Source organism: Oryx dammah, unplaced genomic scaffold, assembly GCF_014754425.2.
Source record: "Oryx dammah isolate SB20612 unplaced genomic scaffold, SCBI_Odam_1.1 HiC_scaffold_9, whole genome shotgun sequence".
In the NCBI taxonomy this organism is placed as follows: domain Eukaryota; kingdom Metazoa; phylum Chordata; class Mammalia; order Artiodactyla; family Bovidae; genus Oryx; species Oryx dammah.
The window spans coordinates 46011941-46030911 of record NW_024070193.1 but is presented as its reverse complement, the minus strand read 5'-3'; the positions used below and the strand labels follow the sequence as shown (position 1 = coordinate 46030911).

The 18971-nt window shown below is 41.3% G+C and overlaps 1 protein-coding gene across 4 annotated transcripts in view; it reads right to left on the bottom strand.

The window, feature by feature from the left end:
• ULK4 (unc-51 like kinase 4) overlaps positions 1–18971 on the bottom strand; it is a 492418-nt gene that overhangs the window by 392583 nt on the left and 80864 nt on the right. For all 4 annotated transcript variants that reach the window (XM_040246041.1, XM_040246038.1, XM_040246040.1 and 1 more), the window contains 2 exons: positions 18592–18699; positions 9215–9298 (listed from right to left, as the gene is read on the bottom strand). In XM_040246041.1, the coding sequence (XP_040101975.1) occupies positions 9215–9298; positions 18592–18699 (192 nt within the window). The remainder of the gene's footprint in view (positions 1–9214; positions 9299–18591; positions 18700–18971) is intronic.

The window sequence follows — 18971 nt, the reverse complement described above, 5'->3', positions numbered from 1 at the left end:
TGAAAAATACACTGAATTGGAATAACATCAGACTCTGCAAACTCAATGACTAGAGAAGATTAGCGAAGACATAGCAATTAGCAAAAAAAAAAGAAAAATCTAGAATACAGGAGTGGGTTGCCACGCCCTCCTCCAGCCTATCTTCCCAACCCAAAGATCAAAACCGCGCCTCTTATGGCTCCCTGCATTAGCAGACGGGTGCTTTACCCCTTGGTGCCACCTAGGAAGCCCAATCTAAGAAACTCAATGAACCTCAAGTGGAAGAAAGAAGAATAACATCAAGGTACATCATAATAAGAAAGCTGAACGCCAAAGAACTGATGCTTTTAAACTGTGGTGTTGGAGATTTGAGAGTCCCTTGGACTGTAAGGAGATCAAACCAGTCAATCCTAAAGGAAATCAGTACTGAATATTCATTGGAAGGACTGATGCTGAGGCTCCAATACTTTGGCCACCTGATGCGAAGAACTGACTCATTGGAAAAGACCCTGATTCTGGGAAAGACTGACGGCGGGAGGAGAAGGGGACGACAGAGGATGAGACGGTTGGATGGCATCACCAACTCGACAGACATGAGTTTGAGTAAGCTCTGGGAGTTGGTGATGGACAGGGAGGCCTGGCGTGCAGTCCACAGGGTCAGAGAGTCCGACACGACTGAGTGACTGAACTGAACATCATAATCAGACTGCTAAAAAGCAATAATAAAGAGAAACTTGTAGAAACAGTGACAGTAAAAGGACATATGGAGACTATCTAACACATTACCTAACAAAGATAAGGCTGATAGGAGACTTCTCATCAGAAACCATGCAAACCAGAACACAGAGGAACAATACCTTTAAAGTACCAAAAGATAAAGAAGTAACCCTCAACCTATAAATGTGTACCCAACAATAACATCTTTCAAAACAGGTTGGTAAAAGGTACAAATTTTCACCTATAAGATGAATAAGGTCTGGAGGTCTAACATAAAACAATGTGACTCTAGTTGATAACACTATATTGTATAATTGAAATTTGCTAAAAGAGGAGAATTTAAGTGTTCTCACTTCTACCACCCAAAAAAGGTAACAGGATAAAATATGAGATGATTGATGTGTTAACTCGATAGGGGAATGTATGCGTCTATCACAGTGTATGCACGTATCAAATCATCACTTTGTACACTTTAAATGTCTTACAATTTCCTGTCAATTACACCGCAATAAAACTGAAAACAATTTAAATATCTATCTCTGATAAAACAGACAAAAAACAATCAGCATGAACATAAATTTATATCTGTATGTATCGATCAGATTAACAAGCCTGACCTACTTCGAGAAAAAAAGCACATCACCCAACAATGGCAGAATTGAACATTTTTCCCCTAATTACACATACATACTGAGTCATGAGAGAAGTCTCAACAAATTCCAAAGACTTAAAATCATACACACACCATTCCTTCTATCCACAATACCATGAAGTTAAACATAATAATAAAAAGTTTTCTTTTAAGATAGGTATTAAATGAGAAAAACATAGAAGAGCTATAGAATTTGTTAAGTCTACAAAGCATATAATGGGATAAAACAGTTAAAGGAACATGAAAATTTACACAGAAGTCCAACCAGTGTAAACTGTACAGCTCTGTGGAGCTTCCCCCCTAAGATTATCTGCCACAGGAGAAGAGGAGGTGCAAACCTCACTCTGGCGGCGAGCACACCACACTTTGTGCCTCTGACCTCACCAAGAGTCAGGAAACTGATCTACTCCCTGTACTCAGAAAAAAACTCAGGACTGCTTCCTTATGCCATTCTCAAAGGTTTGCTTTAAGACACATTAGGCAACTCCATGCTTGGTAAGCCCTACTGCCTTCTACTAACATTAGCATTCCAAATATTATGAATAGTGATATTAAAAAGAAAAACACACACAAAAAGGCTGCATCATTCCTGTTGCCCATACACACTGCCCACTTTCACTATATAAAGGCAAGGAGAATGGTGCGTACCTACAGAGAACCCGATGTTGATGGCACACACGTTCTTTATTAGGAAAATTAACCTTAAAACTGTGACAGTAACAAAAACAGAAAGTGTAGCTGTACGTTTTCACTTTTATCCAATATCAAGAGAATTTAACTTCTCCATCCTCATTCTAGATAACTAGTGTCCAAAAACACTTCAAAGATAATACACATAATGACTAATATCTCTATACTTTCTAATTCAAGTCCTGTCTTTTTCTAATTAAATACATAAGCAATTTACCACTAGCTTTCTTTTTTTAAAGCACTAATTATAAATTGGAAATTCAATTTCCTCTTAAAAGAAATTTGTTACATCGAAATTGTCTAATAAGCTATTGTTCAGAAATGAATAATCAGGCCAAGGATTTATTATTTGAGCCTCATATTTTAACATATGGCAGGTGTTCAGTTCAGCACCCGTAATTATATACAGACTATTATGCAAGTTATTTTAAAAAGATGAGGTTGATTAGATATAAATGCATAAAATGAATCTCCTCTAAACATGTGGAAACACTCTAGGTGCTATTTTCAGCTTCTGTGTGCACTGTAGAGTAGGGTACTACCTACCCAGATAAAAATCACTGCCTCCAAGGAAAGTCAGCTTCCTCAGCCTCCCTATTTCATGCACATATTGAACACATGCCATGTAAGTTCAATGCCAAATGTTCCCAGGGTCAGTACAGTGATGATACCAAGCACATAATCTGTCTTTGCTAGTATAATCATTGGAAGGACTGATGCTGAAGCTCCAATACCTTGGCCACCTGATATGAAGGGCTGGTGGCCTTCACTCGAGAAGACCCTGATGCTGGGAAAGACTGATTGCAAGAGGAGAAGGGGAGACAGAGGATGAGATGGTTGGATGGCATCACTGATTCAATGGACAATGAGTTTCAGCAAACTCAGGGAGACAGTGAAGGACACAGAAGCCTGGCATGCTGCAGTTCATGGGGTTGCAAAGAGTTGGACACAACTTAGCAACTGTAAAACAACAAACATGAGGGTCAAGGCAATGGAATGGAAAGCTGTCAAAGAGAGCCCAAGTCAGAAGCACGTGGAAGATCAACCAGCAAGGTCCCTTTCTTCATACAAAACATCAGCTGGGGCTCCAACTATCAACTACTCTAGAGTGGCGCACCTGGGGCTCAAGTCCACATCCTCTGCCTCCCAGCTCAAAGTCTCCAAAATGCCAACGCCAAGTCGAAACAATGACTCAGCGTCACCATGGACACCTTTTCTTCTGTACTGGCACACTCTCTTTAGAACAGTTATACCAGAGAGACTTCCTTGGTGGTCCAGGATTCTTAACAAACAATCCGCCTTCCAATGCAGGGGAACAAGGATTCGATCCATGGTTATGGAACTAAGATCTCACATCCCACGGGGCAACTAAGTCCAAGTGCCGCAACCTAGGCCCGGCACAGCCAAAATAAAAACAAATAACATTTTTCAAAAATAAAATGTTATACCTGATTTTTTTTTTTTGGCATGTTCCACGCTAAGTCTCTCTAAACATTTCCCTCTTTCCACCTGAGCATTTACATCTGTAACAAGACCAAAACCTCCTGACTCACATTTCTACTATCATTGTTAAAATTACAGAAATCATAACAGGTTGACCTGTTTGGAAAATAAGGTCATAATCTCTTAGGTAATCTTTTGAAAAAGAGAAAGTTTACTGAACACTATTTAAATAAACTCATAACAGTCCCAGAATAAGACTACATTTCTCTCCCAAAGTGCATCCTACAATTTGCCACAGGATAAGATATGTCTGTGGGCAAATAAATTTGCAAACATCATATACAATATGCTCCCATGTGGATTCATAATTACAAGTTCTGAAAAGTACTAAATACAAACGAAACCATTCAACTTTGTTTAACCCGATACGTCCCAATGTATCTGACTAGAAAACCCTTATCATAGAATACGTAGGAAAATCCCTTGGCAAAGTTAGTTATCTATGCACCAGAAACATGAACAAAATTTATAATTTAAAACTAAAATTGTCTTCTAAGAAATTTACATATGAGTTAAAACAAAAAAGTACAATTCCCATACCACATTTTTTTTCAATGCACAGATTAGAAGGATAAGGGGTAAAAATCAGAATCAATGGCCCGTTTTCAATACGGCTACTAAGTTTTGAAAGTATAAAAAGGTCAGTAAGTTAGGCAGAAAACATCAATATATTTAAGAACAACAGAAACAGCACAACAATGTTAATGTTCTTAATGCCACTGAACTATATGCTTAATAGCTAAGATGGCAAATAGATGGCAAATTTTACCACAATTTAAAAACATACAAGAGAAATAGAATAGACAGTCAATCTATACAGTAATGCAACTTTGTTATTGTAACAAAAGAAAAAAGAGGCAATAAAATTCCACCCACCTGAAAAAGTTTAAACCATCCCATAAAAAACCCTGGACCCAGAAAAAAATTTAAACTAGGGATTATCTATAAAATAACAATAATGGAAACACTACATGTCAAAATAATGGGACACAGCTAACACTAGGTTGAGATGAAAGCTGACAGTCTTAAGTAACAGTCTGAGTCACTACATAAGAGAAGGGAAGAAAATGCAAATATAGTTACAAAACAACAAGAAATGGCATACTAAACCAGAGTTTTTTTTTTTTTAAAAAATCACTTCCCTAATAAATGAAGATAGGGCAGTATCTTAATCATCTTTGCCTCTCCTGTATCCAGCCGGTACATAATGTGTTTCATAAATGCTACCTCTAAAGAATGGGAGCTGTATCTGAGACAGTTGACTTAAGCAGTGAATTAAACACATTAGCGGAATGTCATGGAGAATTCAAAGGAACTACAATCATCTTATTTTACTGTTTTTTAAACCAAATATGACATTCTCTCGTTAGTCTTCTCATTGAGTATGCCTTCCATTATCACTACTATCAATCCTCCTTAAATTTATTCATAGACGTATACTCTCAATCAAAGTACCAACAGGGGAACTTGCATGTAATTTTTAGAATCAACTTTTCAAGTAAAAAGAAAATTTTAAAGGAGCTCAGAAACTCATGAAAAAGATTACAATGGTAAATTATTAAAAAACAAGGACTATTAATTTAAATAGCACGGCACAGATAACAGTCCAACAGAACTAATTAGAGTCCAGGAAGAGACACGCACACAGAAATGACAGAGGTGACACCAAAGAGTCGTGGGGAGAAGACTTTTCATTAAATGATGCTGGGATAACTGATTACATTTATTTTAAAAATAGAACTGGACCCACACGTATCATCACACACAGACCCACAAAACAATTACAAATAAATTAAACTTCTAAACAGAAAAAAGGAAAAAATAAAAAATAACTTTTAGAAGAACATGTAACATGGGCATTGCTCGTGGCTCAACGGTAAAGAATCCGTCTGCCAATGCAGGAGACACAGGTTGGATCCCTGACCCGGGAAGATCCCACCCACATGCCTCAGAGCAATGAAGACCACGCGCCACAACTACCCAGCCTGTGCTCGAGAGCCCAGGAGCCGCAACAACTGAGCCCACGTGCCCGAGAGCCCGTGCTCCACAACGAGAGAAGCCAGCACAGTGAGAAGCCTGCACGCCGCAACTAGAGAGTAGGCCCTGCTCGCTATAGCTAGGGAAAGCCTGTGCAGCAGCGAAGAGCCAGCACGGCCAAAAATTAATGAAGTGAAAGTGAAAGTCGCTCAGTCATGTCCGACTCTGCAAATTCTCCAGGCCAGAATACTACAGTGGGTAGCCTTTCCCTTCTCCAGAGGATCTTCCCAACCCAGGGATCAAACCCAGGTCTCCCGCATTGCAGGCAGATTCTTCACCAGCTGAGCCACAGGGGACGTCCAAGAACACTAGAGTGGGTAGCCTATCCCTTCTCCAGGGGATCCTCCTGACCCAGGAATCAAACCGGGGTCTCCTGCATTGCAGGCAGAGTCTATACCAACTGAGCTATCAGAGAACCCCCAAAATAAATAAAAGTATACACAGAAACTTTTATTTATTTTTGGGCTTCCCTGACAGCATCACTGACTCAACGGACATGGGTTTGGGTGGACTCCAGGAGTTGGTGATGGACAGGGAGGCCTGGCTTGCTGTGGTTCGTGGGGTTGCAAAGAGTCGGACACAACTGACTGACTGAACTGAATGGATACACACCAAAAAGATTATGTAACAGCACATCTTAGTGTTAGATTAACATGGATTGATAAATTTCTATTAAAGTTAAGAACTTCTGCTTAGCCACAGATACTATAAATGAGAAGACCAAACATCTTATGGATTGATAAATTTCTATTAAAGTTAAGAACTTCTGCTTAGCCACAGATACTATAAAGAAAATGAAAAGACCAAACATCTTATGGATTGATAAATATCTATTAAAATTAAGAACTTCTGCTTAGCAACAGACACTGTAAAGGAAACGAAAAGATCAAACACAAAATAGAAAAATATCTGGGACTCGTCTAAACAACAAGAGATTAATATCCAGAACACTTAAAAGAAATTCCTGTGGGTAGAGTACCATGACATCTGAATTTTTTCAGACATCTCAGAAAATAAACAAATGACTAATAAATACACATATATGGATATATATACATACACACATATTACAACAAAGCAAAAAAAGGCAAATATATTAACAGTTGATGGAAATAAAGGCCATTCGTTTTCTTTCCTTTTCTAATACTTGAAACATTTTATAGCAATAGCTGGTAGAGGCAGGGCAGGGGGATGATGGTATGCAGAATTTCTACAAAACAACAGAAGAAACTGCCTTAAGTCTTGATAATCATTTTCAAAACAGGAAATTCCAAAAACCATGATAAACAGAAAAAGATGGTCATCCTCATTAGTAATCAAGAAAATGCATATTAAAACGACACTGAGGAAACAATTTGATGCTCATGAGATTGTCAAAAATTTAAACTGTGACTCTATCACATGTTCAAGATGTGGGTCAGTGGATACTCCTATATACACTGATACACATGTGTGCCTGTGCTCCTGTATTGAGGCATACACCAACACACTCGTCAGGGGTACCGTGAGCTGCACTTTACACAATCAACAGGTATCAACCGCAACCTAACTTTAAGCAAAAGAAAAAAAAATTAAGTCTCAAAAGAACATGGTGCCAATCCATTTATACAGAGTTCAACATTTAGAATCAATCTAGTATTTAGCAATACACTCAAAAAGGGAAACAAAATCTGCGAAAAGAAAAAAAATTTAAGCAAAACAAGAAAACCTTGGTGAAGTTTATCACCAAAGTCAGAATAGCAGTTACTCCTTGAAAGAAAGTACAAATTTCAATCCAGAAGAGACAGAGAATTCTCTAAGCAACCAGTCTTTTGCTTTTTAACAGAGTGAGTCAGAGTATGCGCTTTTAACCATATCCACACAATTCATATACTCTTCTGTAAGAAAAGAACCTACATTCAGAAATACCAGTAAGAGCTGGGAAAACAGTTTTCTACATTAAAAAAATTAAATCATCGAAGACAAGTGGCTTAAAAATTATTTTACCTTCAACTGTGTCCTGAATACAATAGACAAATTTGCTCAAGAACTGCTACAATTGAACTATTTTTGAAAAGACAGTCCTTTTTGAGGGGGAATGTTCACCTCTGAATTTGTCATTTTATAGGGACAGTGTTAGTGTACGTGCTGCCAAAGCATACACTAAAACGTCTTCCAAATATATAAAATTTTCACAAATTAGAGAGTTCTAGACTTTCTTCCCTCTTCATGAAAAATATACAACACCCGACACACATACCAAGAGAGAATAAAAGACAAGTGTGTATGTTCACTGTTAACTCTATCATTATACCATTAGCTATATCATTATGTTACAGTTAACAACACACACACACACACAGCAAACACTCTTCATAGTATGCACTCAGTGACAAATACAGGAGCGGCTGGGCAGGACACGTCTAATAAAGGACACCACCTCGTGGGTTAGAACTGACCACCTTTTACTCAGCATTCATCTCAGTTTTATAAATTAAAGATACAAAGTTTTAAAACTTTCTTTACACCATTTAAAAAATCCCTGGAAGACTCCTGTCTCCTTTGAGCTCCTGTATTTTGTTCTTCAGTGTGAATGCGCTTGACAGATTCCACTTTATAGTTTTATCTCATCTCCCACAACAGGTAGATGTGTGCATGAACATAAAGCCCACCTTCTTCATCAGTGTGCCCCCTGGGTGTGCCTAGCTTGAGGCCTTGAATGATAAACCCAAACATGTCTTTTGACTACAGATAAAGATAACAATTCTCATATTATTGATACAGCGCAGTTCACTGGCTTCATGCACACCCCACAGGGACAACTGGCTACACATTCACCCTACAGGCTGAGACGTGCTCTCGATGCCTTTCTGGATCTCTAGGGGAAAACTGCAGAGATTTTTCTGTACTTGGAACATCATGCCATTACCATAACATGCATGAAGTAATGAACTCAAAAGGAAGATGTTTGTTTTGACATTTTTTTTTTTCATTCCTTAAGGAATGCTTTTAGCCTATGGCTTTGCCTTGGGTGAGACAATGTCAAGGTTTAAAGCAAACAAAAATGCCAACCTTTGAGGTCAGCTATAAATCCTCCTAACGGTCACACACAGGAGCTACTTATGCAAGTTGGCTGGTTGGCCAGCTGGCTGGTTTTCAGCCATTAACAGTAGCAAGAGAAGGGATGTGCATAAGCTGAAGAAACCACATCAGATAATATCGACTACTTAATATTAAAATCAGTGGATGCTGGTGGCAGCTTCCTTGTTTCTGAACCACAAAATGGCAATATGACAAGATAATCACTGGGCTATCGAGGCTGGCAGAAAATTCCCTGCATACACCTGGCTTACTAAACTGAGTTACTGGTAACTGTAGGGGATTAAGGATATGTCATGGAGAGCTACTTAGGTTGTTTATATTTGCTATCGTCTCTTAAAAAGCAGGACATTTAAACAAGTGAATGTGAGTTGGTTTTTTCACTTGCTCCACTGTAGGTCACAGGCTCACAGTGGCTTGTCGGGATTATTTAAATTCAGGAGCGGTACAGCACTTGGCTGACAGGCTTGTGCACCGCTGCAGGCTACAATCCTCACACAGTGCCTGAAGGGTTATTACCACTGCAGGAGTCTACAGAGGACAACAAAGCAGCCTTACCCCTTCCCGGAGGCACCTCATTAGCACTGTGTATGCAGCCAAGGGAACAGCCCAGCATTCTCGGGGGTGCTTTTTTTTTTCTTCCTAAAAATGAAGTAGAAGGAAAGGCAGTGAGGCTAACGGCACAGAAGGTGTTAACCCTTTCAAGAAAAAAGGCTAAGTTTCACATAGACAAATGACGTAGAACTTAACATTCTACTGCAAGTACTACTTACAACCTGCCAATTATGACCTGATGAGGGGTCCTTTACTGCAGTGTACATACAAAGCATTTCTTCCGTTTCCCAGTATGTCATGTATGATGTTGATGAGCTCCCCTCAGCAATAGCTAGATGGAAAGAACCAAGGGATGACAGCATGCTCTGGCTGATAGAGAAACCACTCCATTGATAACCACAGATTACGATACACATACTTCCACCTAAAGGTATGACGTCATCTGGAATGACTTGTAAGCACAGGACCTGCAGTTTGGAGCAGTATCTCTGGATAATCCACAGGAACAAGGAAAGCACAGTATGCTGCCTAGCAAGAGGAAGCTCAACAAAAGCACGCAGCTAGGATCAGCAAGTACACGGACTGGGGGGATATCAGGGATGATTCTTTCACAGAACTAAGTTAGACAAATAACCACAAGAACTCTCCTGGAACCTAACAAATAAAGTCACAAAATCAATCAGGAGCCACAGAGAAAGGTAGGAAAAAACCACTCTGGTTATAGCAGAAGAGAGTAGGTTCTGCTTAGACAGAATATTTCTGTTTTAAGATTGTCCAAATGTTAGAAGTGGTACCTTACTGATCCAAAAGTACTTAATACCCATGATGAGAATTGTGACTCGTTAACACTGTACCCTTAATCATGAAATGCCACACATGGTCATAATCTAGCCATTATCAACCGGAGCTGCTCCAGCTCAAAAATCCCTAGTCCAGCACCCAATTTAACTTTCAAACTCAATGTGCCTCCTTTCAGCTCATTTATTCATGACATTCACCACAGGCTTTCCTGAACATCCCTGGACCCTACTCCCCATGTTCCTCGCCCTTTTTCTTTACCCCCATCTATCACTGAGATTCCTGGCCTACAATTTAATCACTCCTGACAAAGGCCTGAAGGACCTCATCCTTTGGAGTTCCACTGTCTCAGGTCTGGGGAAACGCAGCCTTACCCGAAGGCAGTGGCTTGTTCTCTCTAGGCCTGTGGTCAGACAGCTGGGCTCTGGGAGGGGGGACACCAAAAACACAGACTCCAGAGTGACGAAGGATGGGGAAGCCCGGGGACCTTCCATGTCACTCACCAGGCCTGCTTCTCTCTCTGATCGAGTCCCTCTCCTGAAAAACTACAGCGTTTCAACCACCACCCTCCCAAAACTTTGCTTTTCTTCTTCACAAAGATCATGAAAGTCACAAGAGAAGAACCACGCGCTTACCTCCACCTGCAGCTGCTCATACCCTGGGTCATAGGACAGGCTCCTCCACCCCTTCCATGCGGGCTCACAAGTCCCCGCCCACTCTTCTTCCTTCAGGGTCACTAGCTTCTGGACTATCCCTTACTGCTCCTAAGTGTTCAACATCGTGTCTCCATGGGATCCTTCCTACTTCCACCAGACTCACTGTCATCTCCCATTTTCAAAACTGCCCTCCGCCCCGACACCCCTCTGCTCTTTCCCATGGCGATGCTCGCTTTACACTGACTTCCTCAGGATCCCACATCCCTCTAAATCCTCAACACACAGCAGTCTGACTTCTTCTGCCTCCCATTCCATGTTAAATAAATACACAAAAGAGCTCTTCTTGGGTTCCTGGTTGACTTCTGTATCCACTCAACTCAGGGGACTCTTTGTAGTCCTTTTTCTTGGACCTTAACTTCCACATTCAGCCCTATAAACTCTTTTCTGAAATACCCACCCCTCTCCTGATTTTGCTCCTCCTTCACTTACTCATAGTTAGGGTCCAGAAGCTTCTCTTAAACAATCCTCCCATCTATTCTCCACATTGAAACCAGAGTCACCCTTCTGGCACTTAAGTCAGATGACATCCGTACCTTTCTTATAACTCTTAACCAGCTTCCTCTAGCTCTTAGGATCAAAACCCAGGCCCCCAACTTGGCTGAGGAGCCTTCCACGGTCACATCCCTGTCTCCTGCAGCCCTGCCTCCTGCTCACTTCCCTCCTGTCCCACTGGCCATGCTGCAGCTCATGACTGAAAACAAGCACCTACTGTGTGCCAGTGAAGTGAAGTCGCTCAGTCCTGTCCAACTCTTTGCTACCCCATGGGCTGTAGCCTAGCAGGCTCCTCTGTCCATGGGATTTTCCAGGCAATAGTCCTGGAGTGGACTGCCATTTCCTTCTCCAGGGGATCTTTCCAACCCAGGGATCGAACTCGGGTCTCCTACATTGCAGACAGACGCTTTACCATCTGAGCCACCCCAAGAACTCTTCTAAACAACAGTCATGCAGTGATGAGCAAGACAGACAAATATTCTGTCTTAATGGTGTTCAGTGGGGCAGGGGGCACAAAAAAGTTTTTTTTTTTTTTACTTAAACAAAATAAACAAAGGAAGACAGTCATGCAAGCTATAAAGAAAAGCACAGCTGGCCAAGGGGTTAGAGGAAGTCTGTACACAAAGAGCTGCATCTCACAGTTCTCAGGTTCAGGAGGCGGCTCTCTGCAGAAATCCATGCAAGAGAAGTTGAACGGCAGATATCTGCAGGTAAGCACTGTGAGCAGGAAGAACAGTGAATGCACAAGTGTGGCAGCAGGATCAGGGGTGGGGGGTTCGAGGACCCACGGGGAGGCCAGTGAGGCTGGAAGGAGGAAGCGGCTAAGACCCCAAGGCCCAGAGGTGACTGGAGGGCTTTAGACGTGACAAGAAGACGACAGGGAGCAGGGAGAGCTCTAGGAGTGACAACGGTGGAGTCGCCTGTGTTTCCACAGGCTCTCTCCAGCTTAGGTCTGGGAAAAAGACTGCAGTGCACGCAAGAGTGATGCAACGAGACCACCTGGGAGTTCTTACAACAGGCCAGGTGACAGATGGTGATGTGCTGGACCAGAACAGACAAAACATGGGAACACCTGACTCTAGCTCATTATGTATCCTTGAAAAAAGGAAGGAAAAGATACACAAACTAAAATGTGCTGTCTCACACATTCCTCTGCAGAATCACAGTCTGGACTGCTGTCCTCAAGCTTGGAACCTTGGGGTGCTGCCAGAGAGCCAATAGGTCAGGACGTCAGTCTCTATGCTATGGACGATATGTATGTATGCACGTATGTATGTATGTGTGTGTGTGTATACAGGTATCAATCACTTCAGGTCAGTCCCAGTAGGTCAGCACTGCCCTGAGATGTTAAGGTTTATCTACCTTCAAAGTTACAAGACCACAAAACACCCTCATCTCATGAAACATTATAGAGATTTTTGTGGATATAACTTCCTGTCGTTACTTCAGTTCAGTTGCTAAGTCATGTCTGACTCTTTACAACCCCATGGACTGCAGCACACCAGGCTTCCCTGTCCATCACCAATTCCCAGAGCTTACTCAAACTCATGTCCATTGAGTTGGTGATGCCATCCAACCATCTCATCCTCTATCATCCCCTTCTCCTCCCACCTTCAATCTTTCCAAGCAACAGGGTCTTTTCCAGTGAGTTAGTTCTTCACATCAGGTGGTCAAAGTATTGGAGTTTCAGCTTCAGCATCAGTCCCTGCAATGAATATTCAAGACTGATTTCTTTTAGGATGGACTGGTTGGATCTCCTTGCAGTCCAAGGCATTCTCAAGAGTCTTCTCCAACACCACAGTTCAAAAGCATCAATTCTTCAGTGCTCAGCTTTCTTTATGGTCCAACTCTCACATCCATACATGACTACTGGAAAAACCATAGCTTTGACAAGATGGACCTTTGCTGGCAAACTAATGTCTCTGCTTTTTAATATGCTGCCTAGATTGATCACAGCTTTGCTTCCAAGGAACAAGTGTCTTTTAATTTCATGGCTGCAGTCACCATCTGCAGTGATTTTGGAGCCCAGAAAAATAAAGTCTGTCACTGTTTCCACTGTTTCCCCATCTATTTGCCATGAAGTGATGGGACTGGATGCCATGATCTTAGTTTTCTGAATGTTGAATTTTAAGCCAACTTTTTGACCCTCCTCATTCACTTTCATCAACAGGCTCTTTAGTTCTTCTTCACTTTCTCCCATATCATTAAGATGTGGTCAAATGTCATGGCCACAGAATCATCCTTATAATAAAATAGCCTAGCTTATATCCAATTAAAGTAAGTAGCAAGATAAATGATTCTTCAGATCTACTTTAAGAAATAAATAAAAATATGATTCTGTATCATTTCCTTTATAGAAGACTAAAAAGCACAAACTAGTCTTTGTGACAGAAGGCAAATATGTGGTTGCCTTGGGATAGGGAGAGGGGAAGGATGAAGGGATTACCGAGGGTGCTAGGAAACCTTTTGGAGGTGATAGACATTTTCATTATCTTGACTGTGGTGATGGTTACACAGATGTATACATATATTCAGTTCAGTTGCTCAGTCATGTCTGAGTCTTTGCGACCCCATGAACCACAGCACACCAGGCCTCCCTGTCCATCACCAACTCCCAGAGTCTACCCAAACCCATGGTCATTGAGTCGGTGATGCCATCCAACCATTTCATCCTGTCATCCATTCTCCTCGTGCCCTCAATCTTTCCCAATATCAGGGTCTCTTCAAATGAGTCAGCTCTTCGCATCAGGTGGCCAAAGTATTAGAGTTTCAGTTTCAACCTCAGTCCTTCCAATGAACACCCAGGACTGATCTCCTTTAGGATGGACTGGTTGGATCTCCTTGCAGTCCAAGGGACTCTCAAGAGTCTTCTCCAACACCACAGTTCAAAAGCATCAATTCTTCAGCACTCAGCTTTCTTTATAGTCCAACTCTCACATCCATACATGACCCCTGGAAAAACCATAGCCTTGACTAGATGGACTTTTGTTGGCAAAGTAATGTCTCTGCTTTTTAATATGCTGTCTAGGTTGGTCATAACGTTCCTTCCAAGGAGTAAGCGTCTTTTAATTTCATGGCTGCAGTCGCCATCTGCAGTGATTTTGGAGCCCAAAAAAATAAAGTCAGCCACTGTTTCCACTGTTTCCCCATCTATTTCCCATAAAGTGATGGGACCAGATGCCATGATCTTCGTTTTCTGAATGCTGAGCTTTCAGCCAACTTTTTCACTCTCCTCTTTCACTTTCATCAAGAGACTCTTTAGTTCTTCTTCACTTTCTGCCATAAGGGTGGTGTCATCTGCATAGCTGAGGTTATTGAGATTTCTCCCGGCAATCTTGACTTCAACCTGTGTTTCTTCCAGCCCAGCGTTCCTCATAATGTACTCTGCATAGAAGTTAAATAAGCAGGGTGACAATATACAGCCTTGACGTACTCCTTTTCCTATTTGGAACCAGTCTGTTGTTCCATGTCCAGTTCTAACTGTTGCTTCCTGATCTGCATACAGGTTTCTCAAGAGGCAGGTCAGGTGGTCTGGTATTCCCATCTCTTTCAGAATTTTCCACAGTTTATTGTGATCCACACAGTCAAAGGCTTTGGCATAGTCAATAAAGCAGAAATAGATGTGTTTCTGGAACTCTCTTGCTTTTCTGATGATCCAGCGGATGTTGGCAATTTGATCTCTGGTTCCTCTGCCTTTTCTAAAACCAGCTTAAACTTTTGGAAGTTCACGGTTCACGTGTTGCTGAAGCCTGGCTTGGAGAATTTTGAGCATTACTTACTAGCATGTGAGATGAGTGCAACTGTGTGGTAGTTTGAGCATTCTTTGGCATTGCCTTTCTTTGGTTTGGAATGAAAACTGACCTTTTCCAGTCCTGTGGCCACTGCTGAGTTTTCCAAATTTGCTGGCATATTGAGTGCAGCACTTTCACAGTGTCATCTTTCAGGATTTGAAATAGCTCAACTGGAATTCCATCACCTGCACCAGCTTTGTTCGTAGTGGTGCTTCCTAAAGCCCACTTGACTTCACATTCCAAGATGTCTGGCTCTAGGTGAGTGATCACACCATCGTGATTATCTTGGTGGTGAAGATCTTTTTCGTACAGTTCTTCTGTGTATTCTTGCCACCTCTTCTTAATGTCTTCTATTCAGTGCAGTTCAGTTCAGTTCAGTCGCTCAGTCGTGTCCGACTCTTTGCAACCCCATGAATTGCAGCACGCCAGGCCTCCCTGTCCATCACCATCTCCCGGAGTTCACTCAGACTCACGTCCATTGAGTCCGTGATGCCATCCAGCCATCTTATCCTCGGTCGTCCTCTTCTCCTCCTGCCCCCAATCGCTCCCAGCATCAGAGTCTTTTCCAATGAGTCAGCTCTTCACATGAGGTGGCCAAAGTACTGGAGCTTCAGCTTTAGCATCATTCCTTCCAAAGAAATCCCAGGGTTGATCTCCTTCATAATGGACTGGTTGGATCTCCTTGCAGGCCAAGGGACTCTCAAGAGTCTTCTCCAGCACCACAGTTCAAAAGCATCAATTCTTTGGCACTCAGCCTTCTTCACAGTCCAACTCTCACATCCATACATGACCACAGGAAAAACCATAGCCTTGACTAGACGGACCTTAGTCGGCAAAGTAATGTCTCTGCTTTTGAATATACCATCTAGATTGGTCATAACTTTTCTTCCAAGGAGTAAGCGTCTTTTAATTTCATGGCTGCAGTCACCATCTACAGTGATTTTGGAGCCAAAATAAATAAAGTCTGACACTGTTTCTACTGTTTCCCCATCTATTTCCCATGAGGTAATGGGACTGGATGCCATGATCTTCGTTGTCTGAATGTTGAGCTTTAAGCCAACTTTAGCACTGACAAAATTGCCGTTTTTAAACATGTACAGTTTATAGTGTGCCAAGTATACCTCAAGAGAGAAAAGGTTAAAAAAAAAAAGACACACTCACAAAAAGAACTGGATGAGACGCCCATCCCTGATAAGATGGCAGACAAGATACATGATCACTCTTATAAAGAAAGCAGTTTTATTCTATATCCTTAAAATGACTCAGAGAGCTTTAAGCTAAAAAACAAAGAAAAATCAAGCCAAAAATCAGCTGCAAGATGAAGGGATCAACAGAGTACTGAAGTTTGCTTTCATTCTCCAAGCCTGCAGAACTTGGTAACTTTGAGCTTTGATGTCAAGGCCTCAGGGGCCCAAGGTAAGAGTAAAGTTGATATAAACTCTCCAGTCCCACCCCCAAAGAACCACAAGGAAAGCTATCTTTCCCAAAACTTAGCACACAAGAGAATGTTCCAGTTCAAGAGGAGGGAGGGAGCTCTAAATACTAAGAAAACATCCATATTAATTATTAAGAATTAGCTCCAGTGTATATACCTCCATATACTTTTTAATACTGTATAACTATTAAATGAAAAACGTTCTACTTGCTATATAAAATGAGACCAAAAAAATCTACATTTCTATTTTCTCATTTGGGCAAAAATAACTCTTTAAGTATACGTAAGAAAGCACCTGCAATGGTTATTTACTGGGGAACTACACAGAAGGGGACAGAAAAGGAAAAGGGCCCATAGGCTGTGTACCTTTCTATACTTCCAAGGTTTGTAGTTTCATGAATGTGGTATCTCTTCAAAATATAAAATTATCTGAGAATAAACTCAACTAAGTGAAATACACAAAAAGCTTTATGAGTTAAATAACTTACATGAAAAAAAAAAAACTTCTAATATAAATATACAGAAACATGTTTTTGTGCATTAAAGGAAAACATAGCATAAATGTACTAATACTCTAATAGACTCAGCACAATTCCAAACATGTATTAGAAGACTCAAAATCATAAAGATATCAGGACTTCTGCATAGTCGATGCTGTTTTAAAAGATGATTTCATAATTGGACAATCTGATTCTAAAATTTATTCTGACATGCAAATGACCAGGAAGAGCCAAGACATTTATGAAAAGGAAGAATAAGGAGGAGAGATTTGCTGTACCAGCTATCAAGACTAAATATGGAACTAAGTGATTTTAAATACTGATGTTTTCTAACAATTACTCTAATTGCCTTAAAATGATGATTATCCAGAGAGTCAACTTAGATACTAAGGATACTTAGGTTATATAACATTAAAGCAAGTTCTAGAAACAAAACAAGTGGAAAAAAGAACCTATGATTAATTTATAATGTACTGGCACTTATTTAAAACAGAGCATCACATGAAATGAAAGACTCATAATGTATCTATATCTATTTAAGACATTCCCCCAAAAAGCGGTCGAAATCTGCAATCACAAACTCTCACCATCACGTTATTAATAGCAGCATGTGTAACAGTCACTCAGTCGTGTCCAACTCTTTGCGACTCCATGGCGCCTCTGTCCGTGGTATTCTCCAGGGAAGAATTCTGGAGTGGCTTGCCATTTCCTTCTCCAGGGGATCTTCCTGACCCAAGGACTGAACCGGGTCTCCTGCATTTCACATTCTTTACCATCTGAGCCATCAGGGAAGCTTCCAGGTGGCACTAGGGGTAAAGAACTCGCCTGTCAGTGCAGTGGAAGGAAGAGACTCAGATTCGATCTCTGGGTTGGAAAGATTCCCTGGAGGGGCGTATGGCAGCCCACTCCAGTATTTTTGCCTAGAGAATCCCATGGACAGAGGAGTCTGGTGGACTACGGTCCGTAGGATTGTAAAGAGTCAGACACGACTGAGGCACCTTAGCACGCATGCACGCACATGTTAAAAAGTCATCTCTTGTCTTGTTGGAAGAGGGTGTTTGCTGTGACCAGCACGTTTTCTTTGCTAAACTCTATGAGCCTTTGCCCTGCTTCATTTTGTACTCCAAGGCCAAACTTGGTGCTATAAGTAGCTAAGTTTATTTCACTGGGTATGTTTGTATCTGTTTTGGCAAACTCCAGGAGATGGTGAGGAACAGGGAAGCCTGGCATGCTAAACACACACCCTACTGTGTGTATATTTACACACAGTGTTTTAAATATCGATGGTGTTTTTATACTGGAAGATTCAATGAAATCTTCTTGCCTAAAGGAGTCAAAGATGGCAGCAACCTGGAGACAATGTTGCAGGGAAGGGTGCAGGAGGGGCTCTGGTCCATTGGTTTTACAATACAGCTAGAGACTCTCCTACACTTTAAAGAGAAAGAGGCACTGGGAAACAGGGAAGACTGACCAGGAGAGAAAGAGTCAGAAAGACACCAAGAGCGTCTCCCCTCCACAGGCAAAATGTTCACTGATTTCCTTACAAATGCCCAGAGAGGCAAAATCAAAACACTTTGATGTTAACACTTATCAGCCAGGAAATGTCTGAACACATTAGAGAGCAAGAGAGTTAACCAGATAGTCTTACCTCAGTGGCTATAAGGTAGATCAGCTCTCCCAGGGTTGGTAAAAGGCACTGTTTTAATTTGCTGTTCCTGAAATGTTCCCTGATTAATTCAGTTAAAAGAGTGACTGCCTGAAAAGAAGGGAAAAATGTATATTATTTCATGCATACCTCTCAGTTCCTTACCCTATATGTAACAGGAAAGACATTCCACAAAATTCATCTGATATTTTTAACAACTGGTCTACAAATGATTTTCAATATATGGGCCTTATTCCTGAAGAAAAAATAGGAACTCTCCTAGATGAGGATGTAAATTTGTTGTTGTTGTTGTTGTTGTTCAGGCACCAAGTCACGTCCGACTCTTCACAACCCCATGGACTGTAGCACGCCAGGCTTCCCTG